We start from the raw sequence: 22965 nt of genomic DNA, 5'->3' as shown, positions 1-22965 counted from the left end.
TGGTTGTAATATTTGGTTGTTAACTAAAGTTAATTTTGTAATTTAATCATCGATTTAAGAAAATAAAATGTAAAAATGCTATCATCTTTCTCTATTGACCGAAATTGAAGGAAAGAAAGCCATAAAACTCCATTTTTGAATGCTTGAGATTCGACCAAGTTTATAATTCATGCATGGTAAACTTTTTCAATTCCACTTTTAGTGATTTTTATGTTTTGAGATCGTTGTAGCTTCTATCCCAAGGACTAATTCGTAAAAATTTTAAATGTTTTAAATTATGCCATTAATGAATTGGTGATGTTTTTGAATTTTTATGATAGATTTATAAGCTTGATAGTTAAATGGGACAATTTTGTAAAGTGATTTTGGTTAATTTTTATGTTAAAGGACTAAATTGATAAAAATAGTAAAGTTATATGATATTATTGTAAAAATATGATGAATATGGGCTGTATGGGAATTATATAAAATTCTACTGGCCTTGTTTGGATTAATTTATGATTGAATTGAATATTTCGGGTTTAGCAACTAAATTGAATAAAAATTAAAGTTTGTCGTAAAAGTTTAAAATAATGATTAAGGGTCATATATATGAATTTCATTATTTTATGATGTTTGAATGGATTAATTGAACAAAAATATTATTTAGATCAAGGAACAAAATAATCAAACTTGAATCATGGAAAAGTTAAATTAACGGATTAATCATCGGCCTTGTTTTTGCAACGATTTTTGTCTAGGTAAGTTCATACTATCTTCCGTAATTACAATCAATTATTAGCTGTTTCTAATTAATTGTATATAAATTTATAAAATTGGAAATTAGACTATGTGTTAATAAATCAAATTCTGAGATAATTCCGATGGATCGGGTAAAAGTCTCATACACGAGGTTCTATATAATTCCCATTTTGGATCGAGCTCCAACATTTGTTGTAGACTCGGATATACATGTGACATGAATTTAGCCTGGATTGGTAATCTGTTGTCATTTTAAAGGTTTAGCTTGGACTGGTAACCTTACATGTATACATAGCCTTGGCCAGGTTATTTTTTGGTGTTGTCACTAGTTTACCCCGGACGGGTTACCTGACACTTAATTTTATATATCTGATTAGCTCATACAAGCATAATTTGTTTCCCAAACTTGTGTATTGAGTTCTTTTACAAGGTTCCATCGGAAAAATAAATGATGTACAGTGCTAAATTGTTTTATTAAAGTGAACAAAATTATGAATTCTGAATATTCGTATAATTTTTGTTTACTGACTTGGAAAATGTTGAATCATGTAGAGATAAGGTCGAAAATTGAAATGAGTATATCTAAATTTATTTATGTAAGAAACAATTATGAAATTGCTATATGGTATCTAGCTTTGAATGGAATGTGTCACATATTATAGATTGAGAGGGGTGATTGAATTGCAATTGTTATTTATGAACATTATATGATATGATATGCTTTAAGTTCTTATATATGTAAAATGAAAAGAATATGCAATAGCTACAGGAATCATTCATTGAAAGGAGAAATTGGACATGGTTTAAAAAAATGGAATGTGATTTACCATTTGATTATGAGTTGGAAGAATTGATTGGAAAATATAGCATTTGAATGTTTTTGCTATAGTATGCTCAAGTTTCATGTATATATGAGAACTCACTAAGTTATGAGAATTGTTGTGTGTGTAGGAAATGAATGAATTCATAAGATTGTTAGTGAAATTATGCATGAAATGTACAAAATGATTCAAATTTGGTAAGTTTAATTTCTGTTATGTACTATCTTACTAAGCATTGATTTGCTTACATTTGTTGTTTTCTTTCTTTGTAGATCATCGAAAATCTTGATCGGTTGGAAATTCAAGTTGGAGCATACACATTATCTGTTCCCAAACTGGCAGAAGTTTTAATCATTTTGAAATTGGGTTGTAAATGACATGTACTAAGAGTTTCAAATTTAACAATCTATAATGATGTTGTTTTAAACTTTGGTTAAGTGAGGTTTGATGATGTGTATATATTTGGTAATTTGGCTCATGTATGTTCATATGAGTGATTTGGTTGTTTGGTTCATGCCTTATGAAAGTGTTGACGATATGGTATAATGGATGTGTTGAAATGGATGAATTGGTATGTTGGTATATCTTTAAGGTATTAACTTGAGATGATTCAATGTGTGTTTAGTTTGGTGTACGAAATGTGGTGCTAATGAGGGCATATTGTTTAGGCACTTAAGTTGAATGTTTTAATATGTTTTAAGCTTGTTTGAATATGTTTTGAAGATATGATAATGGATGATTCTTGTTTGGCTTGGCACCTAAGGAATGGGAAATGTTTTGGCTTGTTTTAAAAGTCATTTTAGGTGCACACGACTTGGGACATGGGCTGCCACATGGTCATGTGTCATACACAATCACTTCACATAAACGCATGACCCTATTTCGAATCGCACATGATTTGGCACATGGTTTGAAACACAACTGTGTGACCCTATTTTCGAACTGTACATGATTTGGCCACATGGTCGTGTGACCCCTATTTTTAGTTATTTTTTCTGCAGTTTTTTATTTTGTTTCAAGTTAGTCCCTGTGTGTTCCCAAATTGATTTTAAGGTTCCGTAGGCTCGGTTTAAGGCCATTTATGTATAAATGTTATGATTATTGTATGGACATTGATTTATGATATTTTTAATGATTCTTTAAATTGTTTTTAAGTATTATCAAATTTGTTTTTAAGTATTATCAAATTTATTATCAAAGGAAAGGCTTAAAAAGTGGGGGGCAGTTGGAAAGATCATGTGGAGAAGTCTAGGGGCTGTTTTTTTATAAATATTTTTAATTAGCTTTGGATGCTGATTTAGGAAAGTGAATGGACAGTTTGGGCTGCTGTTGGGCTTGTGATTCTTTTCTCCTCAATTGGACACTTTAGGCCTCTTCGTTTGCATCAGGCTGTAAAATTTCATCAACCCAATTTTCTAACTGAAAATGAATTAAGAGAGTCCAAGAAGGTTAATTTGAGCATTTGTGGCTATCTAACAATCAAATCTCTCTTTTATGATGAAGATGCTTCAATAATTTGATCTTCCCAAGGTGACTTCAAGGTTGGTTTTCCTTTCGTTGCATAAAATTACTTAAAATTGACAGAATTTTGTATGTTTAGCATAGAAATAGATGAAAGTAGCAATTTGTCCAAGTTAGATATTTTGTAATAAAATTACAAAAATATGTGAAAAAGAACTCGAAATTTACAAGAATTGTCAATCAAAAGGTACTGAAAAAGTCTTTATATTTTCAAGTTTCCAGTAGGACTATTAGAATTAGCTCATTTTTTCCATCAAATTTTGACCATCCTCTATAGACTTCAATATAGACTTCAATGCCAAATGTTGCACAAAAACCATGTGAATCTACTCCAGCAAATTTTATTGGGAATCCAGTAATACCATAATTCTAAAGCCATATAGGTCCTTTCTATTTTTACCAAGATTACTACAACCATTCTTAATTTGTTTCCTTTTTTTTCGATCAACTACAATATGTGGCCTGCGTTTCTCTATAGTTGTTTGAGAATCCATTTCATCAGAATAGTAATTTTTGGTGATGTTTTGCCATATCATTTAGTTTGATTGGTAGGGTTCACCTCTTTGATATGCTTAAAACAACAAAGCTTTTGATAAATTCGGGTAATCAAAATGTAACGCCTTAAAATTCTTATATCTAGTTTTGTGAAAATCTGACACAATTAGGTATCTGCTGTAGTGGTTTAAGTGTTCTGGGAGTGTTTGAGACGTCCCAAGTTCAAGCACTGCCTTTGGTAAATTTTGGTATTTATCTGATATAAGCCTTATACTTGTTCAGTGGGCTTCTATTAATTTATTTGTAGAACTATATCAGAATGTGCCTGCTGGTCTGAGTGGTAAGGGTTTTGGTGTGTTGGGGGTCTTGTGTTCGAATCCCTGCGCGAACAAGAGAGTTTATTTTTTCTCATTTGATTGAGAGAGTTTTGGTCAAACTGGAAGTATGAGGAAGTTATGTGTAGTGGGATTTGTGGGAGTAAAATTAGGGGAAAGTAGTTTTCTAATTTAATTTTTGTTCCTTTCCCAAAAAGTTTCTTTTCTTCTCTAAACATTTTCTTCTCCTTTTCTTACTATTGTTATTTCTTTTCTCTCTTCCCACTTCCAAATTCGAGTTCTTTTTGAATTGCTGTCATTTTCCTTGGTTGAATTGTTTCTATTGCAGGGGTTCTTAAATCGGTTTGGTAAGTGAAGGTTTTACTATTAGCAATTAGGTTTTAAGTCTGTGCAATATTATGATAAACATTAGTTGGTGAGTAATTGATATTTTTGTGTATAGGTGAAGGCGGTGAAGCATAGATTTTCACTTTAGTGGACTGATTCGAAGTCGTGGTCATTTTAGTAAGTGTTAAGGTTGATGATTGTGTAGTTGCGTAACCGTATTAAACTCATAATTTTGTTGCTAAGGGTTTGAATACTCTATTGTTAGGTTTTGGAAGGCCCGAGAGTCATTTTGCATCGAATCGTTACCAGGTGTGTACCCGAAACGCAAGAAAATGAGGTTTCAGCAAAAAGCAAAAACCTCACTGTCGATGCCACACGGCCATGTGGTAGGCCGTGTGCCACAACATAGCCGTGTGATCGACGAAGGCTAGGCCTTGCGCAAGACACAACCGTGTGATGGCCAGGGTGTGGCCGTGTAGGCCACAAGGGCTATGCCAATTTGGACGTCTGGGCTACACAGGCATGAGGACCCACACGGGCTTGTCTATTTGGGCCAGGCCGTGTGATCCAGACTGGCAAGGTCAATTTGGACGTGTGGGCCACATGGGTGTGTGGACCTATTATACTGAAATTTTTCATAGGGTAGCATGGGTCGTTCCAATTGACTGTGGGCCTACCATAGGGTCGGTGAACACTATCCAACCCTAAAACTAAGTGATATGTTAGGCTGAGATATGACCATGAGCATGCCTAAGATTGTATATCTGTACTAACATGATTTGTTTGTTAATTCTGTATGTATGATCTGATATTGTGATTGGGGTGGGATGATATATATTGGAGGAAGTGTTCTGAAAGGTAGGTTATACCTATTATTTGGCAGCTCAGCTGCATTATATTTGGTATGTGCCGCAGTAGGTACAGCATGGTGTGTAGGGTTGGGTGGGTGTTTTAAACCCCACATGGTGTGTAGGGATGACCGAAGATGGTGTGTAGAGGCTGGGGGTAGGATCCTAATTTCTTTTTCTAATTGCATAGTTGTATCTGTATCTTAGATAGGCCAAGGCCCAAATCTGCATCTGAATCTATAATGGGCTTAGGCCCAAGACAGTATCTGACTGATATCTGTTATTCTGTATGTGTGCATGTTTAACTCTGCTGGGTTACACACTGAGTTTACGTAAACTCACCCCTTTTCTATTCATCTGTACAGGTAAGCCATAGTCTTAGGCGGATCGGAGTTGTGGAGTCCTTCCGTGACCACATGTTTAGATTGGTTTAAGTTTTAACCAATTTATATGTTCTAGTTTATCCTGGGTTTGTTTTATGTAAATTGGACTTTATGGACTGTTTTACTTTAAATTGGGCTAGACTACGAATTTATGATTTAATAACTACAAGACACTTTTTAACTTGGATTTTATCAGAAGCATGGATTTTTTTAAACCTTGAATGATTTTCTAAAAATAACAACTTTTAAAGCTTCTACTATGAATTACGTTTTATCGTTAGATAATTAAATGAAAGAAGGTTTTTGTAACACGCCGTACCCGAGACCGTTGCCGGAGTCGGACACGAGGGGTTTGCAGACTTAAATCACTTATTTGCACAGTCCATTTTAAATTTCCAGACGAGCTGGCTAATTGCGTCACTGTCACCTTAAAAATCATATCTCGAGTTCCAAAACTCGAAAACCAGTTCCGTAAATTTTTTCTGAAACTAGACTCATATTTCCATCTACAAATTTGTTTCTAGAATTTTTTGTTGAGCCAATTAGTACAGTTTATTAGTTAAAGTCTCCCCTGTTTCAGGGTTCTACTACACTGACCTTTGCGCATTACGACTTAAATATCTCCCTGTACAGGGCTTCAATACTAATGCCGTTTGTTTCTATAGAAATTAGTCTCGAAAAAGAATCTATACATATATGGTATGACTTCTAATTATCTCTGGTTAATTTATAATGAATTTCCAAAGTCGGAACAGGGAATCCAGAAACTGTTCTGGCCCTGTTTCGCAAAAACTTAAATATCTCATAATATACTGTTCATATGATTGTTTCGTTACTTTCCTATAAAAATAGACTCATCAAGGTTCGATTACATAATTTATTCACTATTTAATTCCATTCCTACTATTTTTAGTGATTTTTCACATTCACGTCACTACTGCTATTAGCATCTATTTTTAAGGTAGACTTTACCTATTACATAGTTTCCATGATTCAACTAGCCCTTTAGCATATATAGCACAAAATATGATCATGATTAACCATTCCAACGGCTAATCGTTCCCAAACATTTCCATACCTCTTAATGAACATCATACAAGACGATTATAATACTAAGCTCAAAGTGTATATAAGCCATTTTCGCATGGCTATCCAAATTTATACAAAACCAAAGGGTCCATGACCAACAACAAAACGGGTAGTCCTATACATGCCATTTCAAAGTTCAACCAAAAGTGTACCAAAGGGGGGGGCTTTGATAGTGTGGGCGACTTCGACTTCAATAATCCCGAGTCCGATAGCTGACGAACCAAAATCTATAAAACAGAGATTCAAGGAACGGAGTAAGCATTTAATGCTTAGTAAGTTTGAGCCATAAAATTAGACACAACTAAAGTGTAGCATTCATATGGCTAAACAGATAATTTCATATGCACAAATTCTCAATATCATACTTACTTCACATTACCAACCCTTATATTCATACACAAAAGATCAACTTAGCCAAAGGCCGGTAGCTCATTTATCGACCGAGCGAATACTAACTGTAAGGGATCAACTAATTCAATGCATATACGAGACATACCTCATTGCTGGGATTTTACGAGCATATTAATTGAAACTATTACAGCAAGGTCGCTCATTCCCAAGCCAAGTACCTTCGGGATTTAACCGGATATAGCTACTCGCTCAATGCCTTGGGACATAGCCGGATATAGTAACTCGCACCAATGTCTTGGGACTTAGCCGGATATAGTAACTCACACAAATGCCTTGGGACTTAGCCGGATATAGTAACTTCGCACAAATGCCTTGGGACTTAGCCGGATATAGTAACTTCGCACAAATGGCTTGGGACTTAGCCGGTTATCATCCAAATATTCATGCATATATCAATAAATCATGACACATCTATATTTCATTTTCATAATTAGAGTTCAAACACAAGTCACGTATTAAGCAATCCCATTTTCGGCTCACTAGCCACATACAAACAGCATGGTTTAGTTTGCTTTATGACACGATCTCTATGCACATACGGCTACCCGTCATACGTATAGACTAATTAACTCAACATATAATTCAAGTAGAATCATCATATCACCGTATATTTGTTATGCTCATACGTCATGACTTAATCAAATCGTAAACTAAGTCTCGTTACTCGAAAACTTACCTCCGAGGTGGTCGAACAATTTTGGCGGCTATTCGATCACTTTAACCTTTCCCTTATCCAACTGTGGTCCTCTAAGCTCTTGAGCTAATTCAAACAAATTTAACTTATTAAAGTCTCATTATGCTTGCTTATGGCCGAATATGACAAGGAGTTTGATAGGTCATATGGCCACCTTTAGCTCAAATACAAAATGGTCATAGGCATTTTTAATCACATTGAGCAATTTAGTACAATTAATCAAACATTTCCTCATGTGCACCTTTATGACCAAATACACACATCATTAACCTAATATCAATTAACTAAGCACTTAACCAATTCTCCTTGAGCCGATTGTCTAAGTCAAGATAGGATCATCATTATGCTTACCTATAGCCGAATGTACAACATCAATCTATGCATTCATTCATGTGGCCGAACAAGCATGTCTATGTTGAGGTCGATTGCATACTTAATACATTCTACAAGTATGGTCACTTGTATTGACCAAATACCATTTTGTTTCAAGTTCAAAACTTGGCTAATACACATATATGCACTATTAAAGCATCCTCTCCATTCCATCAATTCAACACATGCATTACTCATTAATATACAAAATTATATTCGGCCTTAGCACACATCTTGCTGGCCAAATTTTTCTCCATCTAGCAACATTTTATGTACTATGCCGAACCAAAAGATCAAACACCTAGCTTAATCATTTCCAAAACACTTAACCGACCTTTGACCAAGACTTTAAACAAAGTCTATGTTCGGCTATCACACATATGGGCATTATTAGTTCAATGTTTTAACAAGATTAATTTCTTTGATCTTAACCTAAGTGACAACCCCCATTGTTCATTAATTTCTTTGATCTTAACCTAAGTGACAACCCCCATTGTTCATCTAGATTTAGCATGAAACAAACACCAACCAAGAAAACAACACCCATGGCCGAGTATCATCTTCATCACATAGCAAGATTTAAACCATGGGCTAGGTAGAACTCAAACTAACATAAAAAATATGCATGAATCTCATGGAACAACATCAAACTTACCTTAACCTAGCTACAAGCATGGCCGAATCTCTTCCACATTTCCTCCTTTCTTTCCTTTTGAATTTCGGTCAAGAAGAATGAAAAAGGATGGACATTTTTTTTTCTTTATTTTCATCATTTTCCTTTTTCCATTTCTTTATTACTAGCTTTTTATTTTATTGTTTCCTACATACCACATTAGCACACCATGCTTAAAATATGCTATGCCCCATAGCATGGTTACCACTAGCTCAAATATTGGGCAACTTGACATGCAAACCCACCATTTCTATAACATGCATTAATAGGCCACTTTACATTTGCCTAGCACATTTCCAAATTTTCTCACATAAGTCCTATTTACTAAAATTCACCTACAATTAAACAAAATTCAAATATGAAATTTTCACACATGCATATATACATATAATAAGCATCAAATATGACAGCTAATTATTTTTATGACTCGGTTTTGTGGCCCCGAAACCACTTCCCGACTAGGGTCACATTAGGGCTGTCACAACTCTCCCCCATTTAAGAAATTTTCGTCCCCGAAAATCTTACTGGTAAATAGGTTTGGGTATTGCTCTTTCATAGAGTTCTCAGGTTCCCAAGTAGCTCCTTCCATCCCGTGTTTTAGCCATAACACTTTTACTAAAGGAACCTTTTTGTTTCGTAACTCTTTCACTTCACGAGCTAGGATACGAATCGGTTCTTCTTCATAACTCATATTGGCTTGAATTTCAACCTCTGATGGACTAATTATGTGAAACGGATCAGATCTATAACGTCGAAGCATCGTAACATGAAAGACGTCGTGAATCTTTTCAAGTTTAGGGGGCAAAATCAATCGACACGCAACTGGACCGACTCGTTCGAATATTTCATATGGCCCGATGAACCTCGGACTCAATTTGCCCTTACGCCCAAATCTGAGTATCTTTTTCCAAGGTGAAACTTTAAGAGACACTTTATCTCCCACCTGATATTCAATGTCCTTTCGTTTCAAATCCGCATACGATTTACGACGATCCGTGGCGCCTTGGACTTTCACGCATTACTTTTACTTTACATTCGGCATCTTTAATCAAATCAATTCCAAAATTTTACTTTCATCGAGCTCGGTCCAAAACAATGGTGTACGACATTTACGCCCGTACAAAGCCTCGTAAGGTGCCATCTTAATACTTGATTGAAAACTATTATTGTAAGCGAATTCAATCAAAGGTAAATACCGCTCCCATGAACCACTAAACTCGAGGATGCAACATCTCAACATATCCTCAAGTATCTGAATTATCCGCTCGGATTGACCATCGGTTTGTGGATGAAAAGCGGTGCTAAAATGCAGCTTGGTACCCAAAGCTTCTTGCAATTTCTTCCAAAATCGTGAGGTGAATCTCGGATCTCTATCCGACACAATAGAAATCGGTACCCCGTGTAATCTCACAATCTGAGAAACATACAATTCAGCTAGTTTATCCAATGAAAAATCCGTACGTACGGGAATAAAGTGAGCCGATTTAGTCAGTCTATCAACAACAACCCAAATCGTATCCTTCTTACTTGCCGACACTGGCAACCCAGATACAAAATCCATCGTGACTCGATCCCATTTCCATTCAGGTATCATGATCGGCTGAAGTAAACCCGTAGGCACTTGATGTTCCGCCTTCACTTGTTGACATATTAAACACTTCGATACAAAATTGGAAATATCTCGTTTCATGCCACGCCACCAAAACTGGCGTCTCAGATCGTTGTACATTTTTGTACTCCCAGGGTGAATTGACATTTGGCTACAATGAGCTTTGTTCAGAATCATCGAAATGAGTTCTGAATTTCTTGGAACATGCAAATGACTTCTGAACCTTAAACAATCGTCGTCACCAATTTGAAACTCTGATTCCATATTCGGAACACATTCAGCCCATTTTGCAACCAATTCATCATCGACTTTCTGGGCTTCACGAATTTGATGAATCAATAATGGTTTGGCCTTTAATTCAGCTACTAACACATTGTCGGATAGAACAGACAAGTGTACATTTATCGCTCGTAAAGCAAACAGTGATTTACGACTTAAGGCATCCGCAACCACATTAGCCTTTCCCGGGTGATAGTCAATGACAAGCTCATAATCTTTTAACAACTCGAGCCAACGTCTTTGTCGCAGATTCAAGTCTCTTTGAGTCATCAAATATTTGAGGCTTTTGTGATCTGAATACACATGGCACTTCTCGCCAAATAAATAATGTCGCCATATTTTCAAAGCAAATACGATGGCAGCTAGTTCGAGATCATGGGTTGGATAATTTTTCTCATGTGCCTTCAATTGTCTCGACGCATAGGCCATAACTCGACCTTCTTGCATCAATACGCAACCCAACCCAAGTAGGGATGCATCACTATAAATGACAAACTCTTTGCCTAATTCGGGCTGCACTAGAATTGGAGCTTCGGTCAAATAAGTTTTCAGTTGATCAAAATTTTTCTGACATTTTTCCGTCCATTCGAACTTAACATCTTTTTGAAGTAGCTTCATTATTGGTGTGGCTATCATTGAGAAACCTTTTACAAATCGTCGGTAGTAGCCGGCAAGTCCCAAAAAGCTCCGAACCTCAGTAATATTTCTTAGAGGTTTCCAGTTAAGTATGGCTGAAATTTTGCTCGGATCAACTCGAATACCCGATGTAGATACCACATGACCCAAGAAGCTAACCTCTCTTAACCAGAACTCACACTTACTGAACTTAGCATATAACTGCTTATCCCGTAAAATTTGCAACACTAATCTCGGTGCTCTCGGCATGTTGGTCTCATCTCTTGAATAGACCAAGATGTCATCAATAAACACAACTACGAACCGGTCCAAATCATCGTCTCAAGATCCGATTCATCAAATCCATAAATACCGCAGGGCATTAGTGAGCCCAAACGGCATCACTAAGAACTCGAGTGGCCGTATCTCGATTCGAAAGCGGTTTGGGTATATCCGAATCTCGAATTATGGCGGTAATAACCCGATCTCAAATCTATCTTTGAAAACACTGAGGCTCCCTTTAGTTGATCAAACAAATCGTCAATACGTGGCATCGGATATTTATTCTTTATCGTCACCTTATTCAGTTGACGATAGTCGATGCACAACCTCATGGTTCCGTCCTTCTTTTTCACAAACAATACTGGTGCACCCCATGGTGAGAAACTTGGTCGAGCGAAACCTCTACCCGTCAATTCTTGCAACTGAGCTTTCAAATCTTTTAACTCGGTTGGTGCCATACGATACGGAGCTATCGAAATCAGTGTAGTCCCAGGTACAAGCTCAATACCAAACTCTACCTCCCGAACAAAGGTAAACCGGTAATTCTTTGGGAAAAACATCCGGTATTCACAAACCACCGCATGATTCGGGTTTCTTTTCTAACTCTTTGTCATCAAGTACATACGCAAGGTATGCTTCGCACCCCTTTCTTACATATTTTTGAGCCAACATTGATGATATTACAGCTGGCAACCCCTTTAAGTCCATAAACTCAACTCGGATTATCTCGTTATTTGCGCACCTCAAATCAATAGTCTTGCTTTTGCAATTCACAACCGCATCATGCACGGTCAACCAATCTAAACCAAGAATAACATCAAATTCATCAAACGGCAAAAGCATCAAGTCCGCCGAAAAGCGGAACCTCAATTACTAGGGACATTTCTTACACACTTTGTCGACAAGCACGTAACGACCCAAAGGATTTGACACCGAATTACAAACTCAAGAGACTCAATAGGTAAAGTCTTCTTTGGATGCTAAGGTTTCACATATATAAGAATGAGTAGAACCAGGTCAATCAAAGCAATCACATTAGTATCAAAGAGAGTAAAAGTACGGTAATAACATCTGGCGAGGAAGCATCCTCGCGTGCGCGTATAGCATAAGCTCTAGCAGGAGCACGAGCCTCAGATCTGGTCGTAACATCTCTAGATCCTCTCTGACCACCACTAGGATTTCCCGTGTTTCTAGATGGTCTACCTCGAGCAGTGGTAGCACCCGGTTTCCAACTCTGATTTACATTTGGTTCAGACAACCTCGGGCAATCTTTAATAAAGTGGTCAACTGATCCGCACTTGTAACAGGAGCGGTCATGGAATCTACAACTCCCCGAATGCCATTTACCACAATACTGGCACTCCGCTCTGTCTCGACGATCATTTCCAACATCTTGGCGATCAAGTGACTCGTGCACTCATTGTGGGGTCGATCGCGATCTCGTCTAGAAAAGCCCAAAGTGTTTCTAGATCGGCCTAAATCATCTCTAAATTTCTTCGATGACTATTGAAAGGGCCTCCCTGAAGACCTCTTACGAAACTCCTTTGCTCCCATATCAGCTTTTCTTTTCTCCATCTTGAGCTCCTCGGCTTTGCAAGCTCGCTCGACGAGTACCACAAATTCTCGATTTCTAAAATGCCAACACACGCCTTTATATCATCATTCATCCATCTTGAAACGTTTACACATCACGACTTACGAAGAGATGCATTCTCGTCGCGTCTGGCTAAGCCTCACAAATTTTCGTTCATAGTCGGTAGAACCGACATGGAACCTTGTTTGAGTTCAAGAAATTCCTTCCGTTTTTGGTCAATGAATCTCGATCGATATACTTCTTTCAAACTTCGGTTTGGAAAAACTCTCAAGTTACTTGCTCTCGGGCACTGTGAAGTCAACGTATTCCACCAATAGTAGGCGTAATCACGTAGCAAGGAGATAGTACAATTTAGGCACTCATCGGGTGTGCAAGTTAGCTCGTCGAGTACCCGAATAGTGTTGTCCAACCAAAATTCAGCTTGCTCAGCATCATCGCTGTCCGTAGCTTTAAATTCAGTAGCCCCATGCTTTCAGATTCTGTCAACTGAGGGCTTATTTGACCTTATTTGGTCGGCTACCAGAGGTATCGTAGGTGCAGGGATGGTATTAGTCAGGAATGGAGGTTGTGGAACAGCCATATTAGTCCGAATATATTGATTGAACCAATCATTCATCACGCTATAAAAAGCTTGTCTAGCTTCATCATTCGGGTTACTAGCAAGAGGTTGAGAGTCCATCGGTGTTGTCCCTTGTGTGGGAGCAGGCGCTACACTCTCAAGATCATCAGCTACTGCTCGATCGGGATCGGGATCCATTACTATAAGTAAACACATTGGCAAATGTCAGAAATCACCACACTATCAAATAATCACATAATGACATGTATAGCTAGACCCAAACGTATTACGGTAGTCCTAGAATCGACTAAACCGTAGCTCTGATACCAATTTAATTGTAACACCCGTGCACTCCGAGACCGCTGTTGGAGTCGGACACGAGGGGTTTGCGACTTAAATCACTTATTTGCACGATCCATTTTAAATTTCCAGACGAGTGGCTAACTGCGTCCCTTGTCACCTTAAAATCATATCTCGAGTTTCAAAACTCGAAAACCAGTTCCGTAAATTTTTCCTGAAACTAGACTCATATTTCCATCTACAAATTTTTTTCTAGAATTTTTTGTAGAGCCAATTAGTACAGTTTATTAGTTAAATTCTCCCTTGTTTCAGGGTTCGACTACACTGACCTTTGCGCATTACGACTTAAATATCTCCCTGTAAAGGGCTTCAATACTGATGTCATTTGTTTCTATAGAAACTAGTCTCGAAACAAAATCTATACATATATGGTATGACTTCTAATTATCTCTGGTTAATTTATAATGAATTTCCAAAGTCGAACAGGAATCCGAAACTGTTTCGCCCTATTTCGCAAAAAACTTAAATATCTCATAATATCTTGTTTTTCTGTGAAAATAGATTCATCAAGGTTCGATTACATAATTTATTCACTATTTAATTCCATTCCTACTATTTTAGTGATTTTTCACATTCACGCCTTCGCCGCTATTAGCATCTATTTTTAAGGTAGACTTTACCTATTACATAGTTTCCATGATTCAACTAGCCCTTTAGCATATATAGCACAAAATATGATCATGATTAACCATTCCAATGGCTAATCGTTCCCAAACATTTCCATACCTCTTAATGAACGTCATACAAGACGATTATAATACTAAGCTCAAAGTGTATATAAGCCATTTTCGCATGGCTATCCAAATTTATACAAAACCAAAGGGTCCATGACCAACAACAAAGCGGGTAGTCCTATACATGCCATTTCAAAGTTCAACCAAAAGTGTACCAAAGGGGGGGGGGGCTTTGATAGTGTGGGCGACTTCAACTTCAATAATCCCGAGTCCGATAGCTGACGAACCAAAATCTATAAAACAAAGATTCAAGGAACGGAGTAAGCATTTAATGCTTAGTAAGTTTGAGCCATAAAATTAGACACAACTAAAGTGTAGCATTCATATGGCTAAACAGATAATTTCATATGCACAAATTCTCAATATCATACTTACTTCACATTACCAACCCTTATATTCATACACAAAGATCAACTTAGCCAAAGGTAGTAGCTCATTTATCGATTGAGCGAATACTTCTTGTAAGGGATCAACTAATTCAATGCATATCTGAGACATACCTCATTGCTAGGATTTTACGAGCATATTAATTGAAACTATTATAGCAAGGTCGCTCATTCCCAAGCCAAGTACCTTTGATTTAACGGATATAGCTACTCATTGAATGCCTTGGGACATAGCCGGATATAGTAACTTCGCACCAATGCCTTGGGACTTAGCAGGATATAGTAACTCGCACAAATGCCTTCGGACTTAGCAGGATATAGTAACTTGCACAAATGCCTTGGGACTTAGCCTCGGATATAGTAACTCGCACAAATGCCTTCGGGACTTAGCTTTGGTTATCATCCAAATATTCATGCACATATCAATAAATCATGACACATCTATATTTCATTTTCATAATTAGAGTTCAAACACAAGTCACGATTAAGCAATCCCATTTTCTACTCACTAGCCACATACAAACAAACATGGTTTAGTTTGCTTTATGACACGATCTCTATGCACATACGGCTACCGTCATACGTATAGACTAATTAACTCAACATATAATTCAAGTAGAATCATCATATCACCGTATATTTGTTATGCTCATACATCATGACTTAATCAAATCGTAAACTAAGTCTAGTTACTCGAAAACTTACCTCGGAGGTGGTCGAACAATTTCGGCGGCTATTTGATCACTTTTTCCTTTCCCTTATCCAACTGTGGTCCTCTAAGCTCTTGAGCTAATTCAAACAAATTTAACTTATTAAAGTCTCATTATGCTTGCTTATGGCCGAATATGACAAGGAGTTTGATAGGTCATATGGCCAACTTTAGCTCAAATACAAAATGGTCATAGGCATTTTTAATCACATTGAGCAATTTAGTACAATTAATCAAACATTTCCTCATGTGCACCTTTATGACCAAATACACACATCATTAACCTAATATCAATTAACTAAGCACTTAACAAATTCTCCTTAAGCCGATTGTCTAAGTCAAGATAGGATCATCATTATGCTTTCCTATAGCCGAATGTACAACATCAATCTATGCATTCATTCGTGTGGCTGAACATGCATGTCTATGTTGAGGCCAATTGCATACTTAATACATTCTACAAGTATGGTCACTTGTATTGAAGAGCGATGGGATTATCTGTGGAATGTGATCTCAGCACTGATAGCTAAGAAACTGGTCCGAAAAGGGTGCGAGGCGTACTTGGCTTACGTTAATACTACTGCTTGTGGGAACTCTTCGATTGGGGATATCAAAACTATGAGGGATTTTTTGGATGTTTTTCCTGATGAGCTACCGGAATTGCCTCTAGATTGAAAGGTTGAATTTGGGATCAAGCTTCTTTCGGGTACAGCTCTGGTGTCCCTATCGAATGGCACCAAAAGAGCTTGTGGAACTTAAGGCTCAACTGTAAGAGTTTTTGGACCGTGACTTTATCTGTCTGAGTGTGTCTCTATGGGGAGCACCAATACTATTTGTTAAAAATAAGGATGGGACCATGAGGATGTGCATAGACTATCGGCAGTCGAACAAGCTTACTATTAAGAATAAGTATCCACTTCCGAGGATCGACGACTTATTTGATCAATTTCGAGGGCTTCTGTGTTCTCTAAGATAGATCTTCATTCTGGGTACCATCAGCTCAGAATTAAGGATGTGGATATTCATAAGACTGCTTTTAGGACACATTATGGGCATTACGAGATTCTAGTTATACCCTTCGGAGTTGACGAATGCACCTGTAGTATTTATGGATTTGATGAACTGAGTGTTTCAGCCCTGTTTGGATCAATTCGTCGTAGTTTTCATCGACGACATTCTGGTTTACTCTAAGACTGAAGATGAGCATGATGAGCATCTAAGAGTAGTGCTTCAGATTCTGCGTGAGAAGTAACTCTACGCTAAATTCAGTAAGGGTGAGTTCTGGCTTCGTAAAGTCACTTTTTCTGGGCCGTGTAGTGTCTGCTGAGGGGATCCAAGTCGATCCTAGGAAGATTGAGGCTATACTGGATTGGAAATAGCCAAAGAATGTTCTGAGATCTGCAGTTTTTTGGGTTTGGCAGGTTATTATTGGCGGTTTGTGGAAGGCTTCTCACTGATCGCAACGCCCTTAACTAAGCTGTTACATAAGGGTGTTACCATTTGTCTTGTAACACCCCTAACCCGTAACTGTCGCTGAAATAGGTTAAGAGGCATTACTGGACTTGTAACTCATTTTAGTAACTATCATTCAATCACATTCAATATGTACTTAAATCGAGCATACAAAGCTTAAAACATGCATTCGGGACTAAATTGATAACATATTAAAATTTTGGAAACTTACAAAATTTTCAACATTTCAAGTATCACATGCCCGTGTGAATAGGCCTTGTGCCTCACATGGCTCGTAGACACACCCGTGTCTTAGACCATGTGAAAACAGGGCATACATATTGACTTATGTCACACGGCCGAGGCACGCCCGTGTGCCATGGCCATGGGAAAACTAAAGAGGTTATTGACTTGGGTCACACGGCCAGCCGCACGCCTATGTTCCAGCCCGTGTGCCACACACGCCAGTAGACATGCCTGTGTGTCTAAGCCATGCCAAACCTGTAGGGTATACTGACTTAATTCGAAAAGGTACTCGACCATGCAGCATGATCGTGTGTTGCACACGGTTGAGACACACACCCGTGTCTCTGTCCGTGTGGACAAAAATAGGCCATTTGTAAAGCCATTTTGCCACCCTATAAACACAAGCATGCACAATCATAAATGACTATATTTTACAACTCAATTGACAGCCAAAATAACCATTGCAATACACATTATTAGCCACATCAAAACCTAACAATTACATACCCAATACCTATTCAACATCATACATAATCCATTCATTTAACAACTATATAATAAGACTTCATTAGCACATTTTGATTTCCTTCATTCCTTGCCAAAACATACCATCATTAAACACATATATATACACAATCAAAATATGATACCAACATAAGCCAAATCACATGACTTAACTAATACACAAAACATACCAAAATCATGATATCAATTAACATAACCATCATCTTTTTAACTAGCCTATACATGCCATATTTACAATATCCACAAGTTCAAAAGTACCAATCGGAATTTGGATAGTGTGATGTGCAACTCTGACTTGTCCGAAACAAGCGAGCTAGCAAGCCTCTATAAAACATAGAAAAAGAAATAGAGTAAGCTTTATAGCTTAGTAAGCCCGTAAAATTTAGAATTAAACTTACCATTTATACATAATCGAAGCAATACTTAAAGTGCAACCAATTCAATTGATAAACTCCTAATCACAAGTATTCATCACATGCTAGTCATTGTAGAAATATATGGAACTATCCATTAATTCAATACTTTGCATCATTCCAAATTTCATATATTATATATAACATTAGTATCATTTATAAACCATAATTCATTCGTATAAACATTATTTATATCCGTTGAACCTATTAAAAACTAAAAGGATACTCGAGTGAACAACGTTAGTAATCTATCAATTCATTATCATATATGCCCTTTTGAAACATGATCGATAAGCTCCTCCTGAGCTGAAACGGTAAGGTCTATTGAGCTGAACAGTAAGCTCTAATGAGCTGAACCGATAAGCTCCAATGAGCTGAAGTCAGTAAGCTCTTATGAGTTGATATATAGGTAAGCTCATACGAGCTGTGGTGAGTCCGCAATAAATGCAGGAGATCGACCAAAACGGTAATTCCATTAACTTGTCACTCGTATCCAATGAATCTATTCAGTTCAAATAGGACTCAATAACAAATACATTATATCAATAAGACATTTATACTTCAAATGTTTCTATTATACACATTCATTTCAATAATTACAAGTATATAAAAATTCGGTTCTAATTATACGAACTTACCTTGAGTTGCTCGGATGGAAATTATCGTTTATTTGGCAACCTTTCTTTTTCCCCGATCTAGTTCCGGTATTTGCTTATCTTGATCTATAATATATCAAAATTAACCCATTCAATAATTATTCAATTCAATTAAGCCCATAGTTCCTAATTTTGGAAAATTACACATTTGCCCCTAATTTTTTACATTTTTTACAATTTAGTCACTAAGCTCGTAAAAATGAAATTCATTCAATTTTCATGAAACCCAAGTCTAGCCGAATTTATTATACAATACGAGCAGCCCATAATTTTACTTTATTCACACTTTTACCACAATATTTTACAATTTCACAATTTAATCCCTATTTTGCATTTTTGTCAAAAATCACTTTACAAAACTAGTTTAACTATTATCAAACTTCCATAACCTATTATTAATCATCAAAGAACTCAAGTATTCAACAAGGGAACTTTACAAAATCATAAAAAAATTCAAAAATTAAGGTACGGGCTAGCTAGAATACAAAGTAACGATATCAAAAACGTAAAAATCATCAAAAACTAAGCTCAAACCGTACCTCAATCAAGCCAAACCCTAATATCTCTTCCTTGGCTTCTTTTTCTTTTGTTATTCGGTTATGAAGGAGAAAATATGATGATAATATGGCTTTTTTTATTTAATCTTTACTTAATATGCATTTTACTAATTTAACCTTGTAATAACAACTTATAAATCACTTAAATCATGGACATAATTGTCCACTAACCTTAATCTTAGTATAATAACATTATAAGAACATTTAATTTTCTAAATCATAGCTATTAGGTACATTAAACCAATAGCACACAAGTTTTACACTTTACGCAATTTAGTCCTTTTTACCAAAATAAGCATTTAAACGGTAAAATTTCTTTACGAAACTTTCACATAATTAATCTGTCCTACTGTAGACCTTATTAAAATAATAAAATAAATATTTTGACTTTATATTTGTGGTCACGAAACCACTATTCTGATTTGATCTAAAAATGGGTTGTTACATGTCTGGACTGATGCACAGCAAGAGAGTTTTAAAAAGCTCAAGACTATTCTGACTGAGGCTCCTATTTTGATATAGCCTAAACCTGGAAAAGATTTTGTAGTATACAGTGATGCATTGCATATTGGGTTGGGTTCCGTTCTAATGCAGAATAGTAAGGTGGTAGCTTATGCGTCTCGTCAGCTTAAGACGCATGAAGTAAATTATCTGACGCATGATCATAAATTGGCTGTGGTAGTCATTCCATTAAAAATCTGGAGGCATTATCTGTATTGTGAGAGGTACATCATCTACACCGATCACAAAACTTTCAAGTATCTCCTTACTCAGAAGGAGTTGAACCTTAGATAGCATCAATAGATTGAGCTACTCAAGGATTATGATTGCACCATTGAGTATCATCCTGGTAAGGCCAATATGGTGGCCGACGCTCTAAGTCGAAGAGTGATGTTTAATTTGAGGGCGATGTTTGCTCGCCTTAGTCTGTTTGATGATGGGAGTTTGTTAGCCGAGTTGCAGGTTAAACTGACTTAGATTGATCAGATTCAAGATAAATAGTTAGTGGATGAGACTCTGGGTGTACGATTCTGTCAGGTGAAGAGTGGTAGTACTTCTAATTTTGGGTTGAATAATGATGATATTCTGTGTTTTCAAGGCCGGATTTGTGTGCCAAACGATTCTGATCTAAGACAGTCTATTTTGAGGGAGGCACATAGTAGCCTTTATGCTATGCATCTCGATGGTAATAAGATGTATCGCCATCTCCACGAGTTGTACTGGTGGTCGGGATTGAAGTGTAAGGTTACAAACTTCGTTGCTTAATGTTTGACATGTCAACAGGTTAAGGCTGAGCATCAGCTACCTTCGGGTTTTCTACAACCAGTTAAGATTCCTTTGTGGAAATGGAAGCGAGTAACAATGGATTTCATTAATGGGTTGCCCTTGACACCCACTAAGAAGGATTCTATTTGGGTCATCATGGATCGATTGACCAAGTATGCCCAATTCATTCTGGTTTTTGGATGAACTTTTCTCTTCAGAAGTTGGCGAAATTGTATATCTCCGAGATAGCTAGACTGCATGGGGTTCTAGTGTCAGAGATCCTCACTTTACTTCTCGGTTCTAGAAGAAATTACACGAGGCTCTGGGTTCAAGGTTGGACTTCAGTACTGCATTCCATCCTCAGACCGATGGTCAATTTGGGAGGGTGATTTAGATACTGGAGGATATGCTTCGGAGCTACGTGATATATTTTTGAGGTAGTTGGGAGGATTATCTAACTTTAGCAGAGTTTGCCTACAATAACAGTTTCTAGGCTAGTATCAAGATGGCACCTTACGAGGCTCTGTATGGTTGTAAGTGTCATACTCCTTTGTGTTGGACTGAGTTGGGCGAACATGGTGTGTTGGGTATTGAATTGCTTTTGAAGACTGATTCAGAATCATTTGAAGGCAGCAGAAGTCTTATGCGGATCTGAAGAGACATGAGATTGAGTATGCTGTGGGGGACTTAGTGTTTCTGAAGGTCTCTCTATGGAAGAAGATTTTGAGGTTTGGTCGTAAGGGCAAGCTACGCCCTAGATTTATTGGGTCGTACCAGATTTTGAAATGTATGGGACCAGTTGCCTATCAATTAGAGTTACCTCCAGAGTTGGACCATATCCATGATGTTTTTCACGTCTTAATATTGAGGCGATATCTGTCTGATCCATCTCACGTTGTTTCTGTTGAGGAGATCGAGGTTAGGCTAGATTTGACTTTGAGGAGGAGCCAGTTCAGATTCTGGATCGTGATGTTAAGGTTTTGGGGAAGAAGTCCATTCCGTTAGTGAAGGTTATGTGCAGCATCATAGCACTGAGGAGGCCATGTGGGAACCTGAGTTCTCGATGCGTCAACAGTATCCTCATTTATCTTGATCAGGTAAATTTCGAGGTCAAAATTTATTTTAGGGGAATGCCCCAAAATTCTTATATCTACTTTTGGGAAAATCTGACACAATTGGGTATCTGCTATAGTGATTAAGTGTTCTGGGAGTGTCTGAGGGGTTCCAAGTTCAAGCCCTGCCTTTGGTAAATTTTGGTATTTATATGATATAAGCCTTATACTTGTTCAGTGGGCTTATATTAATTTATTTGTAGAACTATATTAGAATGAGCCTGCTGGTTCGAGTGGCAAGGGTGTTGGTGTGTTGGGGGTCTTGTCTTCGAATCCCTGCACGAGCGAGGCAGTTTATTTTTGCTCATTTGACCGAGAGAGTTTCAGTCAAACTGGAAGTATGAGGAAGTTATGTGTAGTGGGATTTGTGGGAGTAAAATTAGAGGAAAGTTGTTTCCTAATTTGATTTTTGTTCTTTTCCTAAAAAGTTCCTTTTCTTCTCTAAACGTTTTCTTCTCCTTTTCTTACTGTTGTTATTTCTTTTCTTTCTCTCCACTTCTAAATTCAGGTTCTCCTTCTTGAATCGCTGTCGTTTTCCTTGGTTGAATTGTTTCTATTGCAAGGGTTCTTGAATCGACTTGGTAAGTTAAGGTTTTACTATTAGCAATTGGGTTTTGAGTCTGGGCAATATTATGATAAACATACTTGGTGAGTAATTGATATTTTTGTGCGTAGGTAAAGGTGGTCAAACATAGTTTTTCATTTTAACGGATTGGTTCGAAGTCGTGGTCATTTTTGGTAAGTGTTAAGGTGATGATTACGTAGTTGCATAACTGTATCAAACTCATAATTTGGTTGCTAAGGGTTTGAATACTCCGTTGTTAGGTTTTGGAAGGCTCGAGATTGGTTTTGCATCGAATCGTTACCAGGTGTGTACCCGAAATGCAAGAAAATAAGGTTT

The 22965-nt window shown here is 37.1% G+C and overlaps 1 protein-coding gene across 1 annotated transcript; it reads left to right on the top strand.

Annotated features, from left to right (window-relative positions):
• Positions 1-20547: 20547 nt before the first annotated feature.
• Positions 20548-22759, top strand: LOC128292697 (uncharacterized). The gene is made up of 7 exons (XM_053027589.1): positions 20548-20649; positions 20725-20838; positions 20971-21065; positions 21582-21654; positions 21876-22049; positions 22573-22645; positions 22740-22759. Exons 1-7 carry the CDS (start codon positions 20548-20550, stop codon positions 22757-22759), a joined length of 651 nt encoding a protein of 216 aa, XP_052883549.1.
• Positions 22760-22965: the final 206 nt, after the last annotated feature.

This window comes from Gossypium arboreum, chromosome 5 (assembly GCF_025698485.1).
Source record: "Gossypium arboreum isolate Shixiya-1 chromosome 5, ASM2569848v2, whole genome shotgun sequence".
NCBI classification, from domain to species: domain Eukaryota; kingdom Viridiplantae; phylum Streptophyta; class Magnoliopsida; order Malvales; family Malvaceae; genus Gossypium; species Gossypium arboreum.
Note: the sequence above shows the minus strand (reverse complement) of the source record. Positions and strands in the feature narration are given on the sequence as shown.